This window comes from Strix uralensis, chromosome 23 (genome assembly GCF_047716275.1).
Source record: "Strix uralensis isolate ZFMK-TIS-50842 chromosome 23, bStrUra1, whole genome shotgun sequence".
Classification (NCBI taxonomy): Eukaryota; Metazoa; Chordata; class Aves; order Strigiformes; family Strigidae; genus Strix; species Strix uralensis.
The window spans coordinates 8,948,133-8,975,936 of record NC_133994.1 but is presented as its reverse complement, the minus strand read 5'-3'; the positions used below and the strand labels follow the sequence as shown (position 1 = coordinate 8,975,936).

At 52.5% G+C, this 27,804-nt stretch overlaps 3 protein-coding genes across 6 annotated transcripts; 2 read left to right on the top strand and 1 right to left on the bottom strand.

Annotated features, from left to right (window-relative positions):
* The first annotated feature begins 838 nt into the window (after window positions 1-838).
* CLDN19 (claudin 19) lies at window positions 839-5,792 on the top strand. 3 transcript variants are annotated; one of them, XR_012632073.1, is made up of 6 exons: window positions 839-1,061; window positions 2,310-2,474; window positions 3,407-3,494; window positions 3,928-4,074; window positions 4,945-5,063; window positions 5,406-5,792. XR_012632073.1 is itself a non-coding variant. In XM_074893165.1 (5 exons), exons 1-5 carry the CDS (start codon window positions 839-841, stop codon window positions 5,455-5,457), a joined length of 675 nt encoding a protein of 224 aa, XP_074749266.1. In that variant the 3' UTR covers window positions 5,458-5,792. The 3 variants fall into 3 exon arrangements, 2 of the variants coding, with proteins under 2 accessions (XP_074749266.1, XP_074749267.1); XM_074893165.1 differs by lacking the exon at window positions 4,945-5,063; XM_074893166.1 differs by having other exon boundaries at window positions 4,945-5,792.
* A 5,251-nt stretch (window positions 5,793-11,043) lies between these two features.
* Window positions 11,044-14,182, top strand: LOC141954031 (claudin-16-like). Its single transcript, XM_074893105.1, has 5 exons — window positions 11,044-11,157; window positions 11,462-11,564; window positions 13,031-13,195; window positions 13,347-13,538; window positions 14,091-14,182. The coding sequence occupies exons 1-5, from the start codon at window positions 11,044-11,046 to the stop codon at window positions 14,180-14,182; spliced, it is 666 nt and encodes a 221-aa protein (XP_074749206.1).
* A 2,570-nt stretch (window positions 14,183-16,752) lies between these two features.
* Window positions 16,753-26,678, bottom strand: YBX1 (Y-box binding protein 1). 2 transcript variants are annotated; one of them, XM_074892685.1, is made up of 8 exons: window positions 26,367-26,678; window positions 25,949-26,012; window positions 22,297-22,330; window positions 20,128-20,217; window positions 19,603-19,905; window positions 19,171-19,253; window positions 18,799-19,076; window positions 16,753-17,136 (listed from the first exon to the last, which is right to left on the bottom strand). In XM_074892685.1, the coding sequence occupies exons 1-7, from the start codon at window positions 26,521-26,523 to the stop codon at window positions 18,830-18,832; spliced, it is 978 nt and encodes a 325-aa protein (XP_074748786.1). In that variant the 5' UTR covers window positions 26,524-26,678; the 3' UTR covers window positions 16,753-17,136; window positions 18,799-18,829. The 2 variants fall into 2 exon arrangements, with proteins under 2 accessions (XP_074748786.1, XP_074748787.1); XM_074892686.1 differs by having other exon boundaries at window positions 18,799-19,064; window positions 26,367-26,675.
* Window positions 26,679-27,804: the final 1,126 nt, after the last annotated feature.

The following is a 27,804-nucleotide window of genomic DNA, read 5'->3' as shown; positions in this document are numbered from 1 at the left end:
CAAATCTCCCCCTGAACCAAAATCTGCCCCCCCCCCGCCAGTATCCCAGTCCCCCCAGGACCCAAAGCTCCACCCCAACCAGTACCCCAGGCCCCAAATATCTCCCCCCCACAATATCTTGCCCCCCCCCAATTCCCCCCCAGGACCAAAATCTCTCCTCCAACTCAAATCTCCCCCCCCAGTACCCCAATCCCCCCCCCCCAAGCCCCAGATGTCCCCCCACGGACCCCACTCTCCCCCTCCTGCACCCACTGTCCCCCCCCCCCCCCGGCCGACTCCTCCACAGCCCCCTCCCCCCAGGACCCAGGTCTCCCCCTCCAACCCGGATCTCCCCCACCCCCCCAATACCCCAATCCCCCCAGGACCCAAATCTCTCCCCCCACCCCAAGTTTCACCCCCCCCTCAGTACCCTGATCCCCCCAGGCCCAAATCTCCCCCTGAACGAAAATCTTATCCCCCCAGTACCCCAATCCCCAGGCCCCAAATCTCCCCCCAAACCAAAATCTCCCCACACAGTCTCCCCAGGCCCCAAATCTTCCCCCCCCACTCCCCTCCAGGACCAAAATCTCTCCCCCCACCCAAATCTCCCCCCCCCCAGTACCCCAATCCCCCCCCCAAAGCCCCAGGTATCCCCCCACGGACCCCACTCTCCCCCTCCTGCACCCACTCCCCCCCCCTCCACAGCCCCCTCAGCCCCCCCCCGCCCCATCTCCCCGGGGGCGTGTCCGGGGGGGGGGGGGGGGGGCGTGTCCGGGGGGGGCGTGGCCTCGGCGGGGGGCGTGGCCTCTGGGGGCGTGCCGGCGGCAGCGGCGGCGCGGGGCAGGGCGAGGCGGCGGCGATGGGCGGCGGGGCGCGGGAGCTGGCCGGGTACCTGGCGGCGCTGGGCGGGTGGGTGGCGGCGCTGGCGGCGGCCGCGCTGCCGCAGTGGAGGCAGAGCTCGTACGCCGGGGACGCCATCATCACGGCCGTGGGGCTGCACGAGGGGCTGTGGATGAGCTGCGCCGCGCAGAGCACCGGGCAGGTCCAGTGCCGCCTGCACGACTCGCTGCTCTCCCTCGACGGTGGGTACGGGGAAAGGGGGCGGGGGCCGGGCCGGGGCCCCGTGGGGATCAGCCCCGCTTCCCTCCGTGGGGCTGAGCTGCCCTTGCGCCCCTGCACGGCTGAGCCCCTCTGTGGGTTCGGACCCCCACCTCGATGGGGGGGACCCCTCTATGGGTTTGACCCTCCCCGTATGGGTCTGAGCCCCTCTGTGGGTTTGACCCCCCTGTATGGGTCTGAACCCCTCTATAGGTTTGACCCCCCCCTGTATGGGTCTGAGCCCCTCTATGGGTTTGAACCCCCACCCCGATGAGGGGGAGCCCCTCTGTGGGTTTGACCCCCCCCCCGTATGGGTCTGAGCCCCTCTATAGGTTTGACACCCCCCCGTATGGGTCTGAGCCCCTCTATGGGTTTGACACCCCCCCCCCGTATGGGTCTGAGCCCCTCTGTGGGTTTGACCCCCCCCCCGTATGGGTCTGAGCCCCTCTATGGGTTTGCACCCCCCCCGTATGGGTCTGAGTCTCTGTGGATTCAAGCCCCCCCCCCCCTCCTCAACAGGTCTGTACCCTCTGCCCCCCGAGTGTCCCCGTGGGTCTGAGCTCCCATGGCCCCTCCAGTGCTCTGAGCCCTCGGCAGGTCTGAGCCCTTCTTGCACACCCCCCCCAGCCATGGCTCAGAGCCCCCCCTAATGCACCTGAGCCCCCCTCAAAAGGGTCTGAGCCCCCTTTACCCCTCCACTGATCTGAGCCACAATGCAGGTCTGAGCCTCCCCCCCCTCCACCCTGTGGGTCTGAGCCCCTCTTGCCACCTCCCAACCCCAGGTCTGAGCCCCTCTTGTCCCCATGGGTTTGCTCCCCTTCGTGTGTCTGAGACCCCCCCCTCGGCCCCTGTAGGTTTGAGCTCCAGGGTGGGCATCACATCTGGGGACTGACAGTGCCCCATGGGGACATCATAACCCCTCGGGCTGTGCATCACCCTTGTGTGCCGCTGCGGACGAGGTGTTACCCAGCCCGGGAAATCACAGCGAGGATGACTGTGGCAGGGAGGAAGGTCAGGGAAGGCGCTGGGAGAGGTGCTCTGGGGTGAGCTGAGGTGTCCCCACCAGCTGTGCGGGGAAGGGGTGACACGGGAGACATGCAGCGAGGACAGGGTTAAGGGCAGGTTCATCCCCCGCGTGGGACAAGGTGACCTTGGTTTCAGAGATCTGCTGTGGCCGAAGGCACACGCTGGCAAGCGGCTTTTCTTCCCCCCCCCCCCCCCCGCCGTTACAGTTCACATCCAGACCTCCCGGGCTCTCATGGTGATTTCTCTCCTCCTGGGCTTCTTCGGCATCATTGTGAGCGTGGTGGGCATGAAATGCACCAAAGTTGGTGAAGAGGATCCTGTTACCAAGAGCCGCATCGCTGTTGCTGGAGGTGTCCTCTTCATCCTCTCCGGTAAGGCGGCTCCAGCCTTTGCACCTCTCTGATAGAGACCTCAAACACCTTTTAAAAGCTGTTTGATGGAGGAAGGGGAGAGGTTTGGTGATGGGCTGGGGGTTCAACGTCTGATGACTAGTTGAAGTTGTCCCTGCTCATTGCAGAGAGGTTGGACTAGACAACCTTTAAAGGTCCCTTCCAGTCACAGAATCACAGAATCATTCAGGTTGGAAAAGCCCCTCGGGATCATCGAGTCCAACCCTCAGCCCGACTCTACAAAGTTCTCCCCTACCCCACATCCCCCAACAGCTCATCCAAACGGCCCTTAAACACACCCAGGGATGGGGACTCCACCCCCTCCCTGGGCAGCCTATTCCACTCTCTGACCACTCTTGCTGTGAAACATTTGTTCCTCATGTCCAGTCTGAACCTCCCCTGTTGCAGTTTAAAGCCGTTCCCTCTTGTTCTGTCACTAATCCCCTGGGAGCAGAGACCAGCACCAACCTCTCCACAACGTCCTTTCAGGGAGCTGTAGAGAGTGATGAGGTCTCCCCTCACCTTCTCCTCCTCACACTGAACAGTCCCAGCTCCTTCAATCTCTCCTCACAGGATTTATTCTCCAGCCCCTTCCCCACCTCGTTGCCCTCCTCTGCCCTCGCTCCAGCCCCTCGAGATCTCTCTCATACTGAGGTGCCCAAAACTGGACACAACCCTCCAGGTGTGGCCTCACCAGTGCAGAGCACAGGGGGACTGTCACCTCCCTGCTTCTGCTGGTCACACTATTTCTAATCCAAGCCAGGATGCCGTTGGCTTTCTTGGCCACCTGGGCACACTGCTGGCTTGTGTTCAGCTGCTTGTCAATGAGAACCCCCAAACCATTTGGACCATGGTCCAAACCGTTCTATGATTCGATGTCCGTCTGTTCTATCATTCCATGATTTTATGTCCAGGTCTGTGCACATTGGCCGCCGTGTCCTTGTATGCAACACAGGTGACCTACGAGTTCTTCAGAGAGAGCACTGTTCCCATCAACGCCAGGTAAGAGCCCGGTGGTGGGAATGCTCTTTACCTGAATCCCACCTTGCCCCTGCACTTCCCATAGGATCTTCCCTTGCCGCCAAGGTTGCAGGCAGATGTTGCACCTGGGGTGGGCGACCACAGCTGCCACGTTGCAGAAGATCTCCCCAATGCTACAGCTTTAGTCACTATCTCCGCCAACTTTGTGCTGAGACAGAGCAAGAGCGCTCACGTGGAGTTTCAGCCCAAGGGAGGATTAAAGCATGGGGAAACCTCATAGCTGGATCCAACCAACATGAAAGATGGGGATGGCCAAGGAGAAGAAGAACCAACATCTGCCTTGACGTCGCCCGTAGTCTCATCAGGGCTTCGAGCATCCTTGTGCCCATCTCAATTTGCCCCTCTGCCTTTTCTGCCACCCCCCCATGACACTCGCCTCTGTTTATTGCCGCAGGTACGAGTTCGGCTCGGCTCTCTTCATCGGCTGGGGGGCCGCCAGCCTCACCGTGCTGGGGGGCTCCCTCCTGTGCTGCTCCTGCCCTGCCAAGGAGCGCCGAGGACAGCAGTACTACCGGCAGTCGCAGCCTTCGACGGCTCGGGAGTACGTCTGACCCCTAACCCTGCCCTCCTGCCGCCCAGCACCTCCCTCCCCTCCCAAAAACAGGCAAGACCCCGGTGCTCCCACCCCGCGTGGTCTCTGGATGCCCTGTGAGAACTTTCTTCTCCTCTTCATCTTCCAGGTTTCAGAGCCATTTGCAGCACCATCCTCTGAAATAGGGGTTTTTTTGGGTCGTAGCTCCCACATCCATCCCTGCCAGGCTCCCCCCCCACCAGGCAGGTTGGCCCCCCCGGGGTGGCCGAGGCTGTGGGTGTCTGGACCGCGTCCGTCTGTCACGCAGATGCTCTGGAGCGACGGGGTGATGCCGGTCCCGCGGGGGCACGGTGTCAGTCCCGCGGGGGCGTGCTGCACAGAAGCGCTTTGTGCCGTGACACCCCCGCCTCTGCGTCCCGGTTTTGGGAGCAAAGCTGGCGCTTAGTTCTCCCGGGTCGAAGCTGCTGCCCACCCCCATCAGATCCAGCCCAACCTGGGGGGCTCGAGCGTCCCCGCGCCTCGCTTTTGGCAGAGGGATGCTTTCAGGGTTGCAAGCATTCCCCTGCCTCATTGCTACCCAAAAGCAACATTTTTTTAAATGATTATTAATTCTTGACTTGAGCCTGGTGCTCCAGCTGAGCTCTGCCAGCTAAAATCTGCTCTGGGTTTATTTCTCACCAGGCACAAGTATGTGGCCTTGTTAAGCAGAAGAATAAATGGCGTTGGGCAAATTAAAGCAGGCAAAAAGGGGGCTTTGAACACAAAGCAGCGGTTTGTTTTTATTTTTGGTGCCCAGCACAGCTATTTCAGGTAGCAGATGGACAGACACGTGAATTTTGATGCCTCCCCTCTGTGTCCAAATCCCTCTTCCCCTGACAGGATCCCCCGGAGCGGGCAGTGAAGTCCTCAGACGCTGATGTGCTAATTGCCTCCACCTCCTTGTACCTCTCTCGACTACTACTAACTGCTCTGCAAACACCGTAGCTCCAATTTCACCTGTAAATCCCCCAAAACCCACCCAAACCCACCCATCCATCCATGTTGCATGTGCTATGCCACCTAACCTGCAGGAAAAAACAGTGGAAATGATCCAAAGAGCTTGATTACATATTTTTTATTATTATTTTATTTTTTTAATCCCAATTAGCTAAGTAGCTGATTTTTTTAAATTTTATTTTGCTCTGTTTTATTTTATTTTCCTCTATTTTTTTTTCCTCCTAGTGTATGCCCATGTGCTGCTTTGGGTCCTGGAGGGGAAGCAATGCTATTTTTGCCCTGGGGGGGGTTACTTTCTCTCTCTCACGCAGGACTAACAGCCCTCTTTCTCTTTTAAATTGCAGACCCCCTGTAAAAATGTCTTCTTCACCCATCAGGGGAGAGCAGTGCTTGTAGTCTGTCTTCACCCATCAGGTGCTTGGTTGGCTGAACCCAATTTACAGGGTTCCCTTCCAAAAATACACACCAAAAGCTACTGCAGTGAGGATTGAAAAGGAAACTCGTGCTTTAAAAAAAAAAAAAAAATCAATCAAAAAGGTGTTTTTATATATCAAGAGCACAGTGTTGTGTAGAAGAATGTTTTTATTCTTTTAATATAAAGTTGCATTAACTTTTCTATGGGATGCATGGCCGTGGGAATGGGACTGGTTGGGATTTTTAAATGCATTTTTTTGCTGATTGTTTGTACTAAAATTTGTGACTCAGTGGTATTAAATATTTCCAATCATGGGCATCTTTCTACAACTGTCTCTTTGTTCTTCCCCCCCTTCAAAATCTGGGCCAGTCCCCTGCAAGTGACTCCTTTGCTGGGTCAGAGCAACTTCTGCCTCGTGGTCCAGGCAGGAGATGAATGTTTTTTGCCCTCCTGGGCAGGTGCTAGCTAAATATCTTGAGTCTTTTGCATGTGTTGCTCTCGAAGGAGGGGATACAGCCTCCAAAATTGTTCCATTTAAGGCCAAACCCACGGAAAAGCCCAGATGTCCCACGCAGCAGGGTTGCACCCAGCATCTCGTGCTTGCAGCCACCACTTGGCCCCTCCACAGGGCTCTTCCCCAGGCTGAAATGCCACCAGCATCCTCCTCTTATTGCCCCTCTTATGGACCCTCAGAGCTGAGCTCTCCCTTATTTTCTCCCATTTTCTGTGAATTCAGAGCTGGTTTGTGCCTAATTGGGCGCTTTGCTAATTTAAACCGATTTTTGCTTTCCCCCCTCTGCCCAGTGCTTGGTTTTCCTCAGGGAACAGTTTTTGCATGGCTGCTGTCTTGTCTCAGCATCCTCATCCTGCCCACAGCACCTGGTCCATAAAAACATCCCATGTCACCTCAAAAAGCAGGGATTTGGGGTCCTCGGTGGCTCCTGTGACATCTCCACAGGTCACCCAAGGGCTCCCTGGGGATGGACGCCTGGGCTGGAAGCATATCAAAGCGGGGGGGTTGGGAAAATAGCTGAGCAGCAATAATGTGTTCGGGGGTATAAAGGCCCCCACTGTCCTCTGGACAATCCCTCGTGTGTTTTGCACAGGGCAAAGCGGAATAAAATATGGCAACGGGATGCCGGGCTCGCTGCAATACGTGGGATCTGCCTCCGTCCACATCGCATCCAGGCGAAAACATGTGGTTTTTTCCCCCCAACACACTTCTTTTATTAATAAACCCAGTATGATGAACAATATTTAGGCTTCTGGTCATACCTCTTGCTTGCATCCAAAACCCTGTGAAATAATACTCGTTTTAAATGGGTAGAAATGAGGGAAAAGGGAAAACTACTCCCCAGATGCCAAGATAGCAGCAAATCTCACCAAATTGCCACAGCACCAAAATTCCACAGAAATAATAGAAAAAAAACCAACACCTTTTTTCCTAAAAAAAAAAAACCCCAAACAAAATTATTAAAATAATTAAAAAAATCCATTTGAGTGCCCCTTGTTACATTTAGCATGAAGCTGTTTCTGTGGCAGCGCTGCCCTTGGCTGGGGCCCCGCAGCTGGTCCACACGCAGAGGGGCTTTTCTCACGCTCCTGAGCTGGGACTGGTTTAATTCAGTGGTGTTTTTATTCATTTTTATTCATTTTTATTCATTTTTATTCGTTTTCCTGCCCCATCAGCATCTACTGAGTGCTCTCCACCTCTATGAGATGGTCCCATCAAATAAAACCTCTTCAGTTCTTTTCGTTCTCCCTTCCAGCCATAGCAGGTTTCCCCTGCACAACATGTTCTAAAACACAAAGATTTGGGTCTCCTGTGAGCATCATTTTTTTAACATAGGGGTTTTACAAACCTAGTGGGACATAAGATCTGATTTTCACCTTCATTAACCAGGGGAATGATCTTAATTATTCAACTACGGATAGAGCTGCCCCTCTGCTTACACCTCTTCTGCCCCCCAAAAGGTTTCAGTTGAGAATTGACAAGGCAGATTATTTTGATATATAATAAACCGACTGTTTAGATAAGCAGAAAATAAAAATAAACCTATTTTATAGCTGTCACCAGGGCGTGCAGCTGCAGTTTTGTACTGCTTGGAGTGACACCGGAATTTCACGTCATGGATGTCCAAGTACCATAAATTCCTGAGATGTAAATGTTGGAAAATGAAGGTACACAAACCCTCCTGGATGTGTTCAGCACTAATTCACAGTTACATGCCAAAGAATTGGACCTGCCATGTGCCAAAATCCTGGGAAAGCAGGATAACCCAAAATAAAGCCACAGCAATTGCACACATCAAGCACCTGGGTGCCTCTGCGGGGCTGAAGCTCAAGGATTTGCCAAGACCCTGGTGCATTGCCAAAATCCCCACAGTTCAGTGCTGAAGAGGATTATCTAGAGGGGACAAAAAAAAAGCCTAAAAAAATATAATCCACCAAATGGAAATATGGATGTGTTTTCCATGGGTCTGGGAGATGAGGGTGTAGCAATGTCTGAGAGCCGTGGGGCACAGCTGATCCCGGGGATGCTCAGAGGATGCAGCAACACGATGCTTTGGGAGAAAACAAGAGCAAAAGCAATTTTTTTTCAAATAATAGGGGATCAGGGAACAAACCTGAAGTTTTTCGGGCAGCTCCAACTGCCAGGCAGCTGGGGTACCACTTTCCAGGGTCACGAAAACTTCTTTGGGGGGCTGACCAGACGCCTTAACTGAGCACTGCAGTGGTTATCACTTGCTTACCACTTAATGGGGGGATATTAAAAAAGGGTCTTAATTATTGGCTGCATGCCTGGCCAAGGGTTTTTAATTTTTTAACTATCCTTCTTGCATTTTAGCTTCTCTCTTCAGCCTCCTCCACACCTCTGACTCTCTTGCACCCATTCTGGGGACCTGACATATCTCAGGCCACTCACTCTTAGGCATTAATTAAAAGGTCTAATTAACAAGTGTGGGATATTCGCCCAGGACACAGAGTCCCCCACCCAGGGAGTGTTCCCAGCGGGCTCCCACAGGTTTCCCCATGTGATATTTTTTTGGGAGGCTCCATTTCCAACTTATTACCGTTTTAACGGCAGGGATGCCCATCACGCCGTGGAGCACAAAGCCCACGTGACGTGCCTTGGAGAAACCTTAAATAGCCCAGCACAGGCTCTGGCAGGCGCTGCATTCCCCCAGCTCCATCAGGTGGGTCAGGATCGAATCCCACTGGCACTTGAAAGCCTTCAAGACCCACGTCCCCAGCCCCAGGAGACAAAGAGCTTTTGCCATCGTCCCACCCCAGAAAGGATGAGCCTGTGGTGAAGGTAACGCTCCCCACCCCCAAGCCCCTTTTTATTGCTAACAGGGTTTCGAGCTGGTTTCCACTGGGATTAAGGATTTCTTTCTTTTCTTTTCTTTTTTTCTTTTTTTTTTTTTCTTTCTCATATAACTCAAATGGCTGAACAGATTTTCTTCAAAGGCTCCAAAACAGCCAGAGTCTAGTGGAAAAAAATAAGCTTATGGAGAGTTAGCTCAGAAGGGAGCCTGGGAAATTAAAAAAAAATATTGTAAATTGGGGTCTAAGAGCCTGACTCTTAATAAGATACACTCTCAGAGTGAGGCTGTTGAAAATTCTCAGAGAGACGGGGTGAGTGGTACCTCTGGTCCCCGCGATGTCCCAGGAGGAGATGTGGTGGGAGATGTTGCACTCTGGGTGTGGGGACCATGAGCCTCCTTCCCACCTCTGCCCCACAGGGAAGCCTGTGCCATGCCAGAGAGGGCAGCATCTGGCTGAAGGTCACAAACCTGGTGATGCTGAAGAGTCATCACCCTACAATAATCAACCCGTGCAGCTCAGAGACCCACCTGGTCTCATTAATTAACCCACTCATGGAAACACCTCTGCCCAAAGGGCTGTCACAGTGCTTGCAACTTCAGCTCCTGAAATATTTAGCATCTTGGGTTGAAAAGCATGGCAAAGCGGGATTCATGTCCAAGCTGTGGAGATCCGATGTCCTCTGCTCCATACCTTGGGCACAGCTCCCCTCTCTGCAAAGTCCGTCTCTCTCTGGCAAGGATGGAAAACAGATGATCCCCCCTCTTTTTGTCTTTGGAAAGTCTTGGCAGCACTTAAGGTCACCGACATCAAGCCCCAGCAGCCCTCATCCACCTCTGTAATGGGAAATGCTTTCTCTGGGCTTGCCACTTGAGATTAGGACACCTCCATGGGACACTTGCTTGTGCTCCAACTGGGATGTTTCAACACTTCATTGCTTCTGTTGGAGAAAAAACAATCAAGAAAAGGCAGGTGATCTTCCCACCGAATCACATGGCTGCAGGGGTGGAGGTGTTTAAGGGCCGTTTGGATGAGCTGTTGGGGGATGTGGTGTAGGGGAGAACTTTGTAGAGTCGGGCTGAGGGTTGGACTCGATGATCCCGAGGGGCTTTTCCAACCTGAATGATTCTGTCATTCTGTGATTCTGATCAAGAAAACCTCAGAAGGACTTGGGAGTATTAGAGGATGGAAAACTGACCGTGAGCCAGCAATGTGCGTGCGCAGCCCAGAAAGCCAACCGCGTCCTGGGCTGCATCAGGAAAAGTGTGGCCAGCAGGGCGAGGGGGGGGATTCTCCCTCTCTGTTCCACTCTGGTGAGACCCCCCCTGCAGTGCTGGGTCCAGCTCTGGGGGCACCAACATCAGAAGGACATGGACCTGCTCGAGCGGGGCCAGAGGAAGCCACAAAGATGCTCGGGGGGCTGGAGCACCCCCCTGTGAGGACAGGCTGAGAGAGTTGGGGGGGTTCAGCTGGAGAAGAGAAGGCTCCAGGGAGACCTTAGAGCGGCCTCCCAGGACTGAAAGGGGCTACAGGAAAGGGGGGAGGGACTCTTGATCTGGGGGTAGGGATAGGACCAGGGGTAATGGTTTTAAACTGAAAGAGGGGAGATTTAGGTTCGCTATAAGGAAGAAGTTCTTTAATGTGAGGGTGGTGAGGCCCTGGCACAGGTTGCCCAGAGAAGCTGTGGCTGCCCCCTCCCTGGAAGGGTTCAAGGCCAGGTTGGACGGGGCTTTGGGCAACCTGGGCTAGTGGAAGGTGCCCCTGCCCATGGCAGGGGGTGAGACTGGATGATCTTTAAGGTCCCTTCCAACCCAAACCAGTCTGTGATTCTACGGTCAGGACACACATGCTCAGATCACAAGTTTTGACAATAGTAGTCATTTGACAATGGTTTCCAGCAGTTTTTGATTCCCAAAGGGCAAGTACTAATGGTTGGCAACTTTGAATGGTCTGTTTGGAAGAGAGGACATCTAGATCGCAACCCGATGTGCGTTTGTCTCCATTGCAGAACGAATGTATCCCTGAAGGCCCTGTCTACATGCAAACCTGGTGGCCCAAACTCAGCTAAGGTTATCGGAACATTTTGGCAGCACTGAGGACCATAAGATGGGGCCCAGATGATTTATAGGTGTCCAGAGGACACCCTGGCCTAGGTGGCACTTTGTGCTTGGTGGGTCTGGTACCTGGGAAGTGGCCAGAGCAGAGGTGGCGGATGTCTCTGTGCCCTTGCAGGTAACCCCATGAGCACAGCCCTGCAGATGACGGCGTTCGGTCTTGCTCTTCTCTCAACCTTCTTCCTGCTCCTTGCCACATGCACCGACTGCTGGATGGTGAACGCTGATGACAGCCTGGAGGTGAGCAGAGCAACCATGTTCAAGTTTATCAGCTGAGCGCAAGGTGGGTGCCTTGATATCCATGGGGTTGCACCATGACTCCACGGGCTTGGAATGGGGACGTGGTGGGACAAACCCACTGCTTTCTGCATGAGTTAGAGGATTAGAAGATTAGAGAAATGTGGGGCAGAAGGAGGAGACAGGGAGCAAGGTGTGGGTAGAGAGTCACTGGGACATGTCCTGCTGTGGTGGTGAGAGCCTTAAGATCTTCTTGCTGGGGTCGGTTTTGGTGCTTTTTGCTTGAGTGTCTTTCTCCTACTTCCAGGTAAGTCACAAATGCCGGGGGCTTTGGAGGGAGTGTGTCACCAACATGCAGGACGGGGTCAGGACCTGTGACCAGTATGACTCCATTTTGGCTGACCATCCAGGTAAGCTGGCATGGCCTGGAGACACTTTTAAAGTTCACAAGTTTTCCCTCTTCCCTTTTTGAGAAGATGATCCTCGTTGCAAAGGGTTGACCTTCATCAGTTAGCAATGCAGGCCCAGGGCTTCTCTTGGTCTCCTGCCCCATCAGCACAGCCTGGACAGCAACCCATGGTTCAGGCAGATCTGCTGTGGGGTCACCAAACAGGACGGAGGCTGTGAAGCTGTGCCACCTCAGAGCAAAAGTGTTTTGGCACGTAGAGCCCAAGCGCAGCTCCTGCCCCCTGTTGCATGGTGGGATTTGCAACCCCGTTGCATGCAGGGGTGAAGACCATTCCCACTGGCCAAGGACTTGTGTCACAGAATCACAGAATCGTCTAGGTAGGAAAAGACCTTGAAGATCATCCAGTCCAACCATGAACCTAACATTGACAGTTCTCAACTACACCATATCCCTAAGTGCTATGTCAACCCGCCTCTTGAACACCTCCAGGGATGGGGACTCCACCACCTCCCTGGGCAGCCCATTCCAACGCCTGACTACCTGTTCTGTAAAGAAATGCTTCCTAATATCCAGTCTAAACCTTCCCTGGTACAACTTGAGGCCATTCCCTCTTGTCCTATCACTTATTACTTGGCTCAAGAGACTCATCCCCCCTCTCTGCACCCTCCTTTCAGGGAGTTGTAGAGGGCCATGAGGTCTCCCCTCAGCCTTCTCTTCTCCAGACTAAACCCCCCCAGTTCCCTCAGCCGCTCCTCGTATGAGATATGCTCCAGACCCTGCACCAGCTGTGTCCTCAGCTCACAGACAGTCATGTTGTGGTATGAAGACTTCTCTTGGCCTGCACAGGACACATCAAGCCCTGCACAGCAGAACCTTTGTCCTGTATAGGGTGATGACATGGGACAACACAGGTTCAGGCAGTGGAGACGGGAAGAAGAAGTCAACATGGACTATGTGGGGCTGCTGTGCTGCTCCAGGGAAAAAGCTGTGTAGGGAGAAGTCACATTGCACACAGCTGGTGATGTCAACCGTGCCAACTGTCATATTTTTCACCGCTATGTTGACATTTGCTGTTCAAAACACCAGCTACGCAACTTGGAGGAAAAACCAGACAGTTTGGACAGCAGCACCTTCTGTCCAAGTCTGTGCAAGAAGGTCTTGAGTAGGTGACCACATTCCAGGTGCTGATTGGTGCACCATAAGTTGTTTGGTTTCATGAGCTGTTCTAATAACGGGCTTAGTAAGTCCTGTTGCAAGGTTTCGGGTGAGCCTGGTGAACACCTGGCCTATGGCAGATGGCAGGCATGCGGGTGGTGGGTGCAAAAGTAGGTATCTCTGATGATCATGCCCACTGGTGAGCTGGGTGACTCTAGCAGGGACACAGGCAGCAATCTGGAGTGGGGAGACCAGTTCCTCTGACCATTCCTCAGTCCCCTTTCTGTTTTGTTTTTTTTCTTCCCTGCCCAGTGAAGATCGTGGTGACGCGGACCCTGCTGATCACAGCAGACCTCCTGGCTGGCCTGGCTTTGGCTACATTGCTCCTTGGGCTCGACTGCATCAAGTTCCTGAAGGAAGATCCTCGTGTCAAACTGAAGATGTGCTACGGGGCCGGTGTCATCCTTGGCGTTGGGAGTGCGTGGCTGGGAGAGCTTGGGGGAAGATGGACTTCATGTCCCACGGGGAGCAGGGGGGTGCTGGGAGCTAAGGGCACCCCCTCAGAGGGGTCCTGGGGAACATTGTGGGGGTTGTATGGCTCTTTCTTAACCAGCCCCATTCCTCCTAGGCATCCTGGGACTTGTGGGCTCCGTGTGGTACGCGGTGGATGTCTATGTGGAGAGGGCCATGTTGGTGTCGCACAATATATTCCTGGGAGTCCACTACGACTTTGGGTGGTCGTGTTGGCTGGGGATGGCTGGCTCGATGGGCTGCGGCGTGGCATCCGTCCTGCTGACTTGCTGCATCTACACCTGCACAGGTCAGTCTGCCCTGCCCCGCCCCACCGTAAGTAGCTTTCTGCCCTGCAGGGATGTACCGGGGGTGAAGGACGAGCTCAGAAGGTGCAGGCGCTTCTCGCAGGGTTCAGCCAAATCAAGGGGAGCCCCTTGGTGGGGGAGGTTGGGTCATGCCAGGCAGGACTGGGCTGAAGTGAGGACCCCGTAAGGGCATGGAGTGGGTGCAGAAATGCCCCATCCACCTCTGTGGGACCTCGAGGTCCTGGTGAAGGTGTGTTGACATCTACTCAAAGCAGTGGCCATGCTGGAGCTGTATCACTGTGACCAGCCAAAGCTTGAGCCAGTGGCCGCAAGGCTGTGCCAGTGGCGATGTGGCCACCCCACCATCAGCGACGTGGGGTAGGTGACGCCTCGGCAGACACCATCCCCGGCCTTTATGCCCCCTGGGTGGAAGTCGATCCCACAGCACCGGCTGTGTGGGTTCATTCCTCCTGCCCCGTCCCTGTGCCATGGCCCCCCCCCCGAGCCCCTCGGCTGTTACCGGCCATGACACAACCCCAACTCTTTCCTGGCAGACCCTAGCAGCCGCTGGCAACCCCCAAGGCTTCCCCAGCCCCGGGGCCGAACGGCCACCAGCAAGATGTACGCCATGGACTCACGTGTGTGACGGGCAGCAGCACCCCCCGCACCTGGCCCCGCTGTGGGACGCCCTCCCCTCCCCAGCCTGACCCATTAAAGCACCATTGCCTGTACTGGGACATCTCTGCCATCGCTTCAAGGCTCTGACTGCAGGGTCCACACAAGCTGGAGCTTCGGTGGCTGCAAAAAAGCAAGGGTGCTGGAGAAGTCACCTGTAGCAGAGGTTTTTTTCCCCACTTCCAGCCAGGTTTCACGAAAATAAACCCCAGAAAAGTGTTGCTTTAAGAAAAGATGCCCCCCAAGTCCCCTGGAGAAGCCGTTAGGACACTGAGGGCAAAGGAGCTGCTCTGACATTGCTCAGCTCTGACACTGCTCAGCGCTGCTTTGGAGGAATTTAGTGGAAAAACCTTTTCTGCACAGAGCAACACTGACACCACATGGCTGGTGGCCCTGATCACTCACACCCCAGCCCTGCTGGGAACCGCCCCTGCGCTCAGAAAAATTGGCAGCACAAGGTTTGTATTTACAAACTGGGTAAAGCCTGAAGCGTCCATTAACGTTGTTGTGGGGCGACGACTGGAGGAACGGTGTAGCCATAGGGGTCAGGCACGAGTTATCAAGTGCCAGGACAAGAGGGAACGGCCTCAAGCTGCGCCAGGGCAGGGTCAGACTGGCTCTTAGGAAGGATTTCTTTGCAGAAGGGGTTGTTGGGCGTTGGAATGGGCTGCCCAGGGCAGGGGGGGAGTCCCCATCCCTGGAGGGGTTGAAGAGTCGGGTTGACCCAGCGCTGAGGGATCTGGTGGAGTTGGGAACGGTCAGGGTGAGGTTCATGGTTGGACTGGAGGAGCTTCAAGGGCTTTTCCAACCTCGATGATTCTGGGATTCTGTGAAGGTGAGCCCGTTTGAAGCCTAATGGAGGTGTTCTACCTGCAAAGTTGGGTTTTTAAATCCACACAGAAAGGGAATTCAGTTTTCCAGGTGAATTGTTATCCTTCTTGACTTGCAAACTGTCACAGAAACAAACCAGAATTCAAACCCACCAACAATCCCCCTGCAACTGCTGACTGCTTAGTCTCTGTACTGATCCCTGACTTCCCATCCAAGGTTAGCACACGGAAACCACGTCAGCGCAGGGAAGCTGGGCAAAAAGCTCCCCGAGAGGGGCTCTGTGACCCCGAACAGCAGCAAAACAAGCCCCCAGCCCGAGCAGACATCGCTGCAGGGCCACAGCCCGTCCCCGCAACGGGGATGTGCAGAGCACGGGCAGCAGCACGGGCAAACACCCCCAAAGCAGAAGAGTTTCAAGGGTCCTCCCAAGCCGTTTGTCCCCAGGGAAGACGGGGACATCGTTTCCAACCTCACACGAAGCTGGGAGGCAGCAAACCTGTTGCTTTATGGCAGCTCCCTTCGGGTGCGAGGCAAACACCACCAGCCAACCGCCCCGTCCTGCAGCGCGGGAGCGAGTCTGCCCGGGGTATTAGCATAGGTTAAAGCAACGCCCCAGGGACCTGAAAAATGAAATCTGATCACTGTGTGACAGAAATACAGAGCAGGCCAGACGGTTTGCTGTTAAACAGCAGGACGGCTGTGGCCCAAAGGATGGACAGCTTACAGCTGGCACGCCTGGAGGGTTGGCAGCCTGTTAGAAGGTGTTAGAGAGCAAAACTTGACAGCTCTGTACGCTTAATGGCTGGCGCTTGAAAACAATTAAGGAGAGGAAGCGTCTGCATGATCCGAGGAAAGCTCTCAAAAGCACATCCCCCTCCCAACCGGGTGCTCCTCGGCGGCAGCCGCATTCCTTACCGGTAATTTATAACCGGCGTGAGGAGCAGCCAGCCCCGGGAGCAGCAGCAGGAGCTCGGCCGCGGGTGGCTCTGCCCAGCGCAAGGTCTGAGCCCAGCAAGAGCTGGTTTTGCTGCCCAGTGCAGCTATTTCACTGCCCCGCGGCCCCGGCGTGGCAGCCAGGCGCCTGGCCACTCACCCCAGGGACACCAGCCATGGGTCACCACCCGAAAAGCCATCCAGGTCCTCCAAGAGGCAAAGCAGCCCCCACAGAGCCGAGCGCGGCCCTTAAACCAAACCCACACACGAGGCTGCTGGTGGAGGCTCTGGACTTCAAACCCAGCCAGGAACCTGCATTTCCACTGGTTTTGCCTCAATTTCCCTTCCCACACAGCAGGAGCACAGACACCAGCAACACTTGAGGCAATTGTAAAGACACACATCTGTGTTGTAGGAAGTCAAGAGCAGCTGTGCTCTGCGCATCTCCAGTAGCACATTTGGGGGGGTTTTGTGGTTTTTTTTTTTAAGCACCCCAGTTTTGTGACATATTCCAGGGGGACGCAGCTGAGCTGCTCTTGGGAATGCCCCCGCCTGGCACTAAGCACCTCCCCTCTTCACCCTCCAAGAGCCTTGCCACTCACTTGCAGTAGAGCTTAATCACTTTTGGATTTTTTAATATTTTTTTTCCCCCCCCGCATTTTACACCAACAGCCTGTAAGGTAAAGAAATAAAGCAGTCATTTTTTTCCCCAAACCTTTTATGAACACTTAAACCCTTTCATACAGCAGTGGGTTTAAAACAACCAAGCACACAAGGTAATTCTTTAAGACCTTTATTAACAGATGCTTGCAGTTTGACTTGAAAAAATCAGGTGTATATTTCATACAAATTAAAAATGAGGTTCTTAAAAATCTCAACTTGACCAGATATGAAACAATTTAAAAACCTTTAAAGGTATATTGAGAAAAAACAGGCTTTTAAAAAACATTGTTTATCGTTTCCAAAAGGAGACTTCTTTAGATAAAAATAATAAAAACCCCATGCTGCATAGATAATGCAGATAGTTCTAGTAATCTGGTCAACAGCAAAAAGCAAGCACTTAAGGTCTTCAGTTCCAATTCTTTTGTTCATTTCTTATTGCTGGAATTTCATTTTCTTTTCTTCTTCTTCATTTCTTAAGTCTTTTCTTTGATGACTAAACTGAAAAAGAGAAAAAACACAGAAAGGACCATCAGGCAGGTGTGAGGCTCACACAGGTGTCTGGTCTGCCAAGATTCACCTGCAATTCCCCAGCTCTCCCTGAGCTGCCTTTCGCACACACACACACACACACACACACCAATTCTTACCAACTACAGCTCTTCCATCAGCCCACCAGACCCTCACCATCAGCCCACTTTCAGCCACCAAAACTGCCACCTCCCACGCAAAACAAGTGCAGAGGACTCCAGAAAGAGAAGACGCTCAATTTAAACACCATCTCCACCCCTCCCCAGCCCGTTTTGGGACGGGGTCTGCAGACACACACAGCTCAGCGCTGCGGGACCGGCACTCGCCACGCAGCTGGAAGCCCCGAGCCACCCCCGGGGAAGGCACAAGGACAACTGAAGAGCTTCAGAAGCGGCCGAAGAGCAGAGTCCTACCTGCGCCTAACAGGCAGCTGGGCTTTGGTAAGCCACTGCCCAGACCACAGAAACCACAGTTTATATTCTCCGATACTATCCACAGACAGAAAGAGCAACCAAGTGTCCTCTTGGCGGTTCTTTGAAGCCCACGATATTGGGAATTCATCCAGCTTGTGTTAACCACCACGATGAACACCAGGATAAAACCAAGGCTCTCATCAAGCACAAAGCCCTGTATCAAATAATCCCTCTGCACAATGAAACCAGCAGCACCTGAGCCCTCAGAGGAGCCCCTGAGCTCTCACAGCTGGGAGCTGCTCCCCATGCCCAGCTCCCCCAGTCCCTGTTCATCCCCATAACGGGACCATTCGAGCCCAAATGCCTCCTCCCCTTTGCCCACCCTCCAGGCAAGGAGTGAGACGCTAAGGAATGGGATATAAACTCTGGTTGAGAGGAAATACAGAGAGAGAGAGAGGAAGGACAGACAAGGTGCCAGAAAAGAAGCAGAACAAGTAGAAAGAGTCCTAGCAATGAAAATATTTCCAAAGTAGCAAAACTGACCACCAAAAGACAGCACCAGACAGGTGCCACATCACAGCCAGTCTAACAAAAACATTTTAACATGGACCTTTACACAATCCTCCCAAGCAGCAAGTCACACCAGTATCGCAGTACTTCAAACACAGGCACTCTGGATGCTCCATAGAAAGGACCGTATCTACCAGTTTTTCCAGGACTTAGTTTAGATAAAAAGCTGCTACTGAGATACTCCTGTAAATTCTGCACCAACTTTCTAGAAACTAACGCCTAAAGGTCCTGATGCTGTTCACTTCCCCTTCGGGACCGAGCAATAAAAGCTCAGACACTTACAGAGCCCAGTAAATCCCAGTACCTGTTTCTCCTGGCTCCTCTCAAGGCACTATACCAGCGCCGCTGGAATTACTGTTTCTGGGTAGATGAAGACTGCTGTAAACCTGAACCACTAAGCACAGCCAAGACCAAGATTAATCGTATTTTAGGCAGTGACTTCATCAATGAAAACTAAAGCCTGATAACCGAGTCCTCCCAATCAATCAGCATTTGTACAGCAAAGCCTCACAGTTCGGATCTGCAAGCGTGCTCCCAATGCACGAGCAAGAGCAGGCCAGACCTTGTAAGGCGAAAATTAAAGGAAAGCATCAAAAGACAATAAAAGTCAGTGATCAAATCCTATCCCCGAGAACGTCCAGACACGCACCCGGATGATGGTAGAGATGGTAAGCCGGTATTTACTCAGCCCCGCCCTGCTCGGCCTCGGGAGCGGACGTGTTCTCAGCTGGTGGTTCGGCTGTCTTCGTCTCTTTGCCATCTTGTGGTTTAGGGTTCTCTGGGCGTCTGCGTCGGTAGTTGAAGTTACGACGGTACCGACGTTGAGGTGGCTGCTGACTTTGGGTCTCATCCCCTTGGTTCTCTTTATCTTCTTCGTTCCCATCCTCTCTAGGCTGTCTTTGACGAGGAGGACCCCTGAAAGTTAAGCTAGGCTTTAACAATGCAGCATCTGACCATCGCCATGTTCTGTCTCTGTTGCTAAAAGGCAAGGTGAAAGAAAAAAAGTTGATCTGCGGCATACCTGCGAAATCGTGGTCTATAACCTCGATACATGTTCTGCCTGACTGGTCTGCCTTGTTCTCCTGCACCCTGGTTGTCAGCACCCTGGAAGACATTAGGCAACAAACCATCTCAGGCACATGCAAAAGCCTACTAATGCCACAAGCTCGCCAAGGCGTGGGGAAGAGAGCGTAAGGGGGCTGTCGGGTTCAGTCTGAGGAGCACAAGAGGACACACCACAGAGGATCTGTGTTTCTTCCCATTAAACATGTAGGAAGTTAACACAAATTCCAACACGCTGTTTTTTAAAAGCTGTAACATTAAGAACTTCAGCTTGTCAAAATCTGCTCCGATGTCTCTGGTAAGGTTTGGCAGCAAGACGAAACAACCCAAATATCTACAAAAAGCTGCATCCCATCACCCTGCTCCAAAGCAATCAAGCTTTTTTTGTTACCTCCACTATCTCTCCCTGCACGGGAGGGTTGGAATATTGTGGTCGACGCCCGTAGGGCCTACGCATATAGTAAGGTGGGTACCGCCGCCTGCGATAGGGACGGCGTTGCTGGGCTTGACCTTCTGGGATGTTCTCTGCTCCTTCGTTCTTTTCCCCACTCTCACTGTTCTGGTAGTTTTGCTGGTAGTTGCGTGGAGGACCCCTACGACGTGGATATCGTCTGTAATGGTTACGGTCTGCTGCGTATTTACTGCCTTGCACTGGAACTCCACCAGGACCTGTAACATTAGCTGCCTCCGCACCCTAAAAAGCAGGGATAGTGTTGAGTCAACAGTCAGCATCACATCAGTTAGAGCATAATATAATTTAGTACTGAGCAACAATTTACATCCCACATTGTAAAGCAATGAAAAACCATTCGTCTCCTCGGATGTCATCAGGCACCAACTCAAGCCACAGGCACCACACCAAAGCCTGCGGACCAAGTCTTCCGTGCACACTCCAACACCCAAGAGATGTGTTTACCTTTTCTCCCTCAACCACATCAAACTCCACGGTCTCTCCATCTCCTACGCTGCGGAGGTACTTCCTGGGGTTATTCTTCTTTATGGCAGTCTAACAAGATAACATGGCAGAATTACATTTACTGGCACAGCATGAGAATACTACTTAGCACATATGAAGACTTTTTTTTTTTTTTTAAAGATTAAGGAATTTGAGTATTTATAATCTTAGGAGAAAGACCTGTACTCCCGAAAAAGCAGTTAAACCACTGTAGAAATCCAGGAGGCTATAAAATGTACCTGTATCACTAAAGTTCTGGCCTATCTGAAGCGTGCAACAGCTTCACCATTGACTGGAAACATCTGTTAACATGCTGTCTGTGAGCTGAAAAAGCAGTTTGAAAACAAAACAAAAAACCAAACCCCACAATACACACTGGCCGTACTACTCGTAACCAGAGTTTAGCATTAAACACCCCCACAGTATTTATACGTTCCTCTGAAGTATACACACCAATATATAAGCCTTCCCAATTATACACTCAGAGTCCCACACCACCACAGTGTGCAGTAGCCTACATGTCCCAAGCTGTGGAAATACACTGATGGACAGAAACCAAAAGATTTCTTTCCCCAAGGCTTACAATACCATCACTTCAGCCACGGTATTTACCAATTAACCACAAATCTACTCCAGCTGTGTATTTTACACCAAGGATTAGGCCTTCCAAGATGTCAGCACCAGACAAACCTTTGCATCAGTATCTGCATGTTAAATGACATTACTAGAAAACACTGAATTTTCTGTGCTATTCAGCAGTGGATTAAATTTTTGACAGATGAGTTAATGCTCAATATGCACCGCACTCAGCCACATTCTGCTTATCAAACACTTTAACCGAACAAGTTACACAAGTGTGTGGCTGAGTAACAGCTCTTCATGAGACCCAAGCTTGATAGTGGGGATGGGAAAAAGCACACACAGCCAGAACTCCTCAAACAAGCTCATTTCTTTCAGATTAGGCCCCTAAAATTGTTTTATCATGAAAATTATTACATCAAAACACATCACTGCCAAACTGTGCTTTCAGAAACATAGACAGTAGTTACATGACAAGTCCTGAAATCTGACTTGTCAGTCAAGGTCACCTACAGGTTACCCTACTAGCAAGTTGAGTAATAAAGTCTGAAAGTTTTCCTTCAGGGTATATATTCCTGTCTCAGTACACAGAAACACGGTAGAGCCACTTGGCCTTTCTCCACTGCCCATTACAGAATAACCTTTTATAAACAAATGCCTCTACATTTTAATAGCAGGTAATTCAGACACAGCACAAGGAAGAAGCTGAGCGCTGGCAAATCAAACTCAAGTCAAAACACTTCCCAGGGGTTACTTTTTCCTCCCTTTTATGTTTACAACACCAGCAGTATATCTCTAACTCGAAACAAAAGAACAATCCATGGACTCCTAAATGCCAGAAATAAACCATGCTCCACTAAGAACTCTTTGTGGGCTGCTTCACAAGAGATCCTAAGACAGAAAGGGTAAAAAGCACATTGCTGATCACAGCCTTACAAGTCAAAGGGCTAAACTAAGGTCAACCTGCTCCATGAAATAAGCCACAGGTGTGGTGGGCAATCTCATCCTGGACTAGTTTCCAGAGGTTTACATGCTCACCATACATTATATCTAAGTGTACATATCTGTTAAATTGAGAAAGTACCTATTAAAATGTTTGCAGACTTTCATTGAAAGCCTGGAGCAATAAATTCTATAGAAGTTTGGCCTAAAAAAAATATCCTCACTGGCACTTCATCCCTATTACAGCCCAATTAATTTCTGTCCCTGATGCACACTTTTCATTTAACTTTATTTTCATATGTTACTTAACAACTGCATGAATCCACAAGGCAACTTAACTGGACTTCAAACGGTTATTCCCCAAGCCAGTGCAATTTTCATCACCACAATTTTCATCAGCCTGCTCATCCCCCCATATCTCACACCCTCATGATGGATGTATGTGGACATACAAACCCCCAGCAGCAGGCAGGCTCTGTCTACCATCCAACAGCAAGAAACAGTTGTTTCTGTGCAAGTGACAGCTCTCTTAGAGCTTCAATCCTACCTACGTAGGTCATGCATAGCACATTTCAGAGGTAACACCTTTCAGCTTCAAAGAAATCTTACCTGATGGACAAACACATCTTCCTTGGTGTCATTCCTGCAAGACAACAGGAAATTGAAATTCATGTATGAAATGCACAGTAAATTAAAAATTCAGTTGTTTGGGGTGGGGACAAAACAGGGATCTGTCAAGACAACCAGCTTTCAGCATCAGCCTTGCCACTCAACCTGCTCTCAACTAGTCCCCTACTAGCTTACTGCTTAAAGTAGAGAGATTTTTCAGGTAGCCTATGCAAGGTTCAGAGCACACGCTGAAGTTGCACGTGAAAGCACTCTTCCTCCCTCCTGCACACCCCTCTACCCTGCACACCCCACCGATGGAGATGTTTGAGAAGAACGAACACCTGACAGTGGCCGGTCAATCATTTCTGGGAGAGCTCTGTGTGGAAGATCAGCTACAGCAATCTCTGTGTTGGGCTGCAGGATCAGGACTTGAGCCTTGCATGACCTCTCCAGAGTTACATCCTTCACCTAGCTGACCCCTGAAGGCAGCAGGTTAGTCAAGCTGCATTTGTGAGCACAGAGAGGGAAGAACTTGGGTTCCTCCCCTCACAAAAATCAGAAAACAGCTGAATTCTGTACCTACCAGTACATCCTTCAGCACGATACAGCTTCCACAATTACCAGGCTGAGGCCAGACAACCACAATATGGTACCAACTTAAGTCAGAGAAGTTTCTGTTCTGCAGTGAAGTTACAGCTGGAACAGCCTCTGGGCTGGTTTGAGAGCTCTACGTGCAGTTTCCACCACTCATAACAAACTTAGGGCCATACATCCAAGCTCGCATCATACCAACTGAACGTCACTATTTCGTTAGTCTGTGGAACGGTTTGAATCAAGAGCAAAGTGGCTTTTTTTTCCCCGAATGACTGGTTAAAGACATCGCAAAGCAAGCTGGTGTGAAAATGTGCTCAGAACTGGAGAGCTTACAGGTATGGGTAACAGAATAAAGAATTATTTTTTTTTAAAAGATAAAGACAGGTGTTCCTCACTACTGGATTTAAAATGCAAGGATTACAATTAAGACTTTTCCAAAACCTCAGTCCAAGCTATGGCTATTCTGTTAGCACCAGTAAAAATAAGTCACCTTGTTTCCTCACGGAATCGATGCCTACAAGCCTCAAAGGTTACTGGAAAAAGGTAATCAAAAGGCAACAAAGCAGAGCCAGTCTGATCATCACGAGGCAGTTTATCTCCAAGGCCCCATGATGCAGCATCCAGAAGCCCTTGCAAAGCCTGAGCCTAAACACTTTCTTCTTTGCAGTCTCTTATCAGGTGCTCTCCAAAAGCTGAAAGCCTTCAGAAGAGCCCAGTAACAGGTTTTCAGCAAAAATGTTTAGCACCTTCCTTCACTCTCAACTGAAAAATGGTGGTAGGAAGCGCTCATGGTCTGTGCTCTGCAAGTGTGGACACTCCACGCTCTTGCCCAAGTCTGATTTGGGCAACCGTACCAGGTGCTTGTTTTCAAAGTCCTTTTGAAAATGCAGTTTCCATTTAAGAAGACATTGGAGGTTTGGATCAATGGATGACTCAGTTACACAGATGTAGCTCAAGGTGTATACACAGTTTGTTAAAAAATATACAGGTCAATTTTGAAGCCCAGTGCCTGCCACATGATTCCTGATGCTGTTTTCCAGCAAGCCCATCTAGAAGCAGCCAGCATACCGCTGCTTGGGTGGTGCAACAGTAATAGTGGTCGCTTCCTCAAAGAAAACTGGAAATAGTACAAGAGAAACCCACATTCTGAAGGACTAACAAGCCATTTCACTTATCTTTGCACTACATTACTCTCCCTTCAACATATTTAATCCATAAAAATTAAAAAAAAGGTATCAGACAAGCAGATGGATTAAGAAAACAGCACTGTTAAGTCCAGCAGAGCGCTAAATACAAAGTCAGATATCAATGTGCAGCTCCAATTATGGTAAGAGGACCAAGTCAGTGGCCTGAACATCCATTTATTATTTTGACAACTGTGAGAAACAATTGACAGATACTCAGGAATTCATACTAGTATTAAAGAACAGAAATGCATTTCTAACATTAAAAGAACACAGGAAATATTTGAAGTTAACGTGCACCCACACCTAAGCTAAATTTTAGTTCCAAAGCTAATTTTAGCTGCAAGCAGACCCGGCTGAAGCAAAGACAAGCAAGGGCGGGAGCTCCCGCAAAGTTTCCCTTGCAGCAAGCCAGAGAGATTCCAGACTTGAGGAAATGTCCTCCAGTTCGGTTCTCAGGCTGCAGCTCTCATCTCTTGATAACATGAGATCACGCTGGGTTTCTCATTAAAAATGGCAACCTCAGGGATTAAACAGCTGCCAAATTAATGACTGGGGAAGCCATTCGGATGTCTTAACTAGCTGCTGTTGCTTCCTTGCTTGACTCACATCACTGAGCATTTCCACTACTGAGGGAAGCAGGAAAAAAGCCTTCCCTAGAGGTAGTTTGTGGCCTATGACTTTATACGTGCTTACAAAAGCCAAAGATGCTAAAGTCTACAGCACCGACGACCACACGGCATTTAACATTAAAACCTACATGAGGAATGCAAGCTGGGCAGACTCAAAGTCAAGTTTATAAAGTTGCAGATACAAAACCAATTAAGGAGCTTGGCAGACACTTAAGACCAGGTCATAAGGTACACAGACACTTAAAAAAAAAAGCGCTGTATGTAAAATAAACCTAAACAAAAGGCCCAATAAAAGCACTACTCTTGCTTCCCTGAAGAGGGATTCCCCAACTCTTCTGCCAAATTCTGAAGCTGTGGCTTTGAAGTACCAGGTGTTTAAGGGGGACAGTTCTTTGGAATATGGCCTCTGCAGAGTAACCCACTGGGAGGCCCTCCAGAACTGAGGGGTACCAGAATTGCCCATTTTCCCAGAACTGGTTTGCAGAGCCATTCCAGGACTCCTCCACCAGTGGACAGCCTCATTGATAAACCTATTTTAAGTATTTACACAACTCTAAGTGTCCAAATTTTTCTTTCAACCAACTACAGCCAGAAAAAGAATCTTCTAGGCACTTGTTTCTTGAGGCCCCCTTATACGCTCCAGTCTTGCGATATAAAAGAAATCTGAATTTTGCTCATTTCCCCGTACACGTAGTGTTTCCTCAAGAGAGCGTGCTGTTAACTACCAAGCACTCAAAGCAATTTTTGCTTGTATTGAGGAGACCGAACTTCATGCAGAAGTTTAAACAGGCATTTTGCGTATGCTAACAGCTAGCAGCAGACTTTTATGCCCTTAAAATCAAAGGCCCAAACCACCATTAAAAAAAATAATCTTAACGTAAGAAATATCACCATGAAAATAAATCCACTAAGAGAGAGCAAGGCTGTTACTAAGACTGAAGTACTAAAAAGCCAACTCAATAAAAACCGAGGGGGTAGGAGACCCTAGGAGGGAGGTAGGGCCCATCTTATCGGTTTGTTTTGCCAAGTGTCACCAAGCAGGGTGACAGACGTGACAAAGGCGTTGCCCCCGCTGCCCCGGAGCCACCCGCCCCGCTCCCAGCAGCACGTGTCACCCAGGAGCGCTCTTGATCTCGGGTCCAACGTCTGCAAGGCCCGAGCACAAGCCACCCCCACCCCGAGCCCTCTCCCCGGTGCTCCCCGTGGCGGGGCGCGGAGCGGCCGCCGCCCCCAGGCCCTCACCTGTTGATGAAGCCGTAACCGTTCCTCACGTTGAACCATTTCACTGTTCCCAAAACCTTCGTTGCTGAGGGAAGGTGGGGAGGGGGGAGAGAGGGAGAGGAGAGAGGAGAGAGGCGGCGGCGTCAGGGCGGCACGTGGCGGGGCGGCGCACACAAAGGCCCCGCGTGGCGGACATTTTGAGCCGCCCCGCCCCCACCCGCCGACACGCGGGGCCCGGCGGCGCGCGGGAGGAGGAGGAGGAAGAGGAGGAGGAGGAGGGCGCCCAACGGCCGCGAGCGAGAGGGCGCGCGCGCCGGGAGGAGGAGGAGGCGGCGGCGCGCGCCGCCCCTCAGCGATGGCGGCGGGGTTGGGGGGGGGGGGGGGGGGTCGCGCCGCTGCCGAGGCCTCCCAACCGCCGCGGCCCCCTCCTTCCCCTCACCGATGACCTTCTTGTCCCCGCCGGCGGGAGGCGCCGCCGAGGCCAGGCCGCTGCCCCCGTTCCCGGTCCCGCCGTTAGGCTTAGAGTCGGCGGGGGCGGCGGGGGCCGCCGCGGGGACGGGGGCGGCGGGCGGCTGGGTCTCGGCCTCGCTGCTCATGGCGGCGGCTGTTCGGTGCGGACGGTGGTGGTGACTGGCTGTTTGCGCCGCCTCCCGCGGTGTGATGGTGACTGAGGCCGGCCGTGGGGGGGCTGCTCCCTGCTCCGGGCTCGCTGAGCTCCGCTCTCCGCTCCCGATACCGATCGAACTGGCCACAATGGCGGCCCGCACCGGCTAGCCACCCCGCGCGCCCCGCCCGCGCGCGACGCTATTGGCCGCTCGGCCCGCCCGTTAAGCAGCGAGCGAGCCCATTGGCTCGGCTTCTCCCGGTCACCGCCCGCCACCGAACACTTATTGGCGGCGGCACCTGCCTTTCCTCAAGAACCCGCGCCCATTGGCTGTTCCGGCCGCGGCTGCCAGGCTCTCTTTTCTTACCGGCCTACCCGGAGTCCCCGCCTCCGCACCCTGATTGGCCGCCGCCGCTGCTCCCGCCCCCAGCAGGCCCGACCGGGGAAGTGCGAGTGACCATGTGGTGGTTCCCGGGGCCGCTCCGTGCCCCCCGCCCTGGGAGCATCACCCCCCCCCGCCGGTTCCTTCCGATCCGTTTTGCCCCGGTATTACCGGGGTTCGGCCCAACGGCCGCGCTGGCGGCGTTCCCCTCGCTTAAAAGACACGGGGCAGAGCGCTCGTGCGGGTGGCCCCGCTACAAGGGCTGGGCGCAGCCCCACCGCTCCCCCGGGGCCCGCGGCTCCCATTAAGAAAAATAATAATCAGAAAGAAGGAGCCCGGGAGCGTTAATTAACGGTGGGAAATGACGGATCTGGAGACATGGCGTAGCTGCTTAAAATATGTAATTACGTGCCGTGAAAGCGTTGTCATCAGCCTCCTGAGAAACGGCGTGCTGCGGGGAGCACTGCGCCGGCGGGTAACGGCTTGGCCCAAGTGCCACGGTCGGGGCCTGAAGTGGGGTAGGGGCTGTAGTCTAACCCCCCTCCAAGGGAGCAGGCAGCCCGGTCTAACCTCCCTCCAAGGGAGCAGGCAGCCCGGTCTAACCTCCCTCCAAGGGAGCAGGCAGCCCGGTCTGACCCCCCTCCAAGGGATCAGGCAGCCCGGTCTAACCCCCCTCCAAGGGAGCAGGCAGCCCGGTCTAACCCCCTCCAAGGGAGCAGGCAGCCCGGTCTAACCCCGCTCCAAGGGAGCAGGCAGCCCGGTCTAACCCCCTCCAAGGGAGCAGGCAGCCCGGTCTAACCCCCCTCCAAGGGAGCAGGCAGCCCGGTCTAACCCCCCTCCAAGGGAGCAGGCAGCCCGGTCTAACCTCCCTCCAAGGGAGCAGGCAGCCCG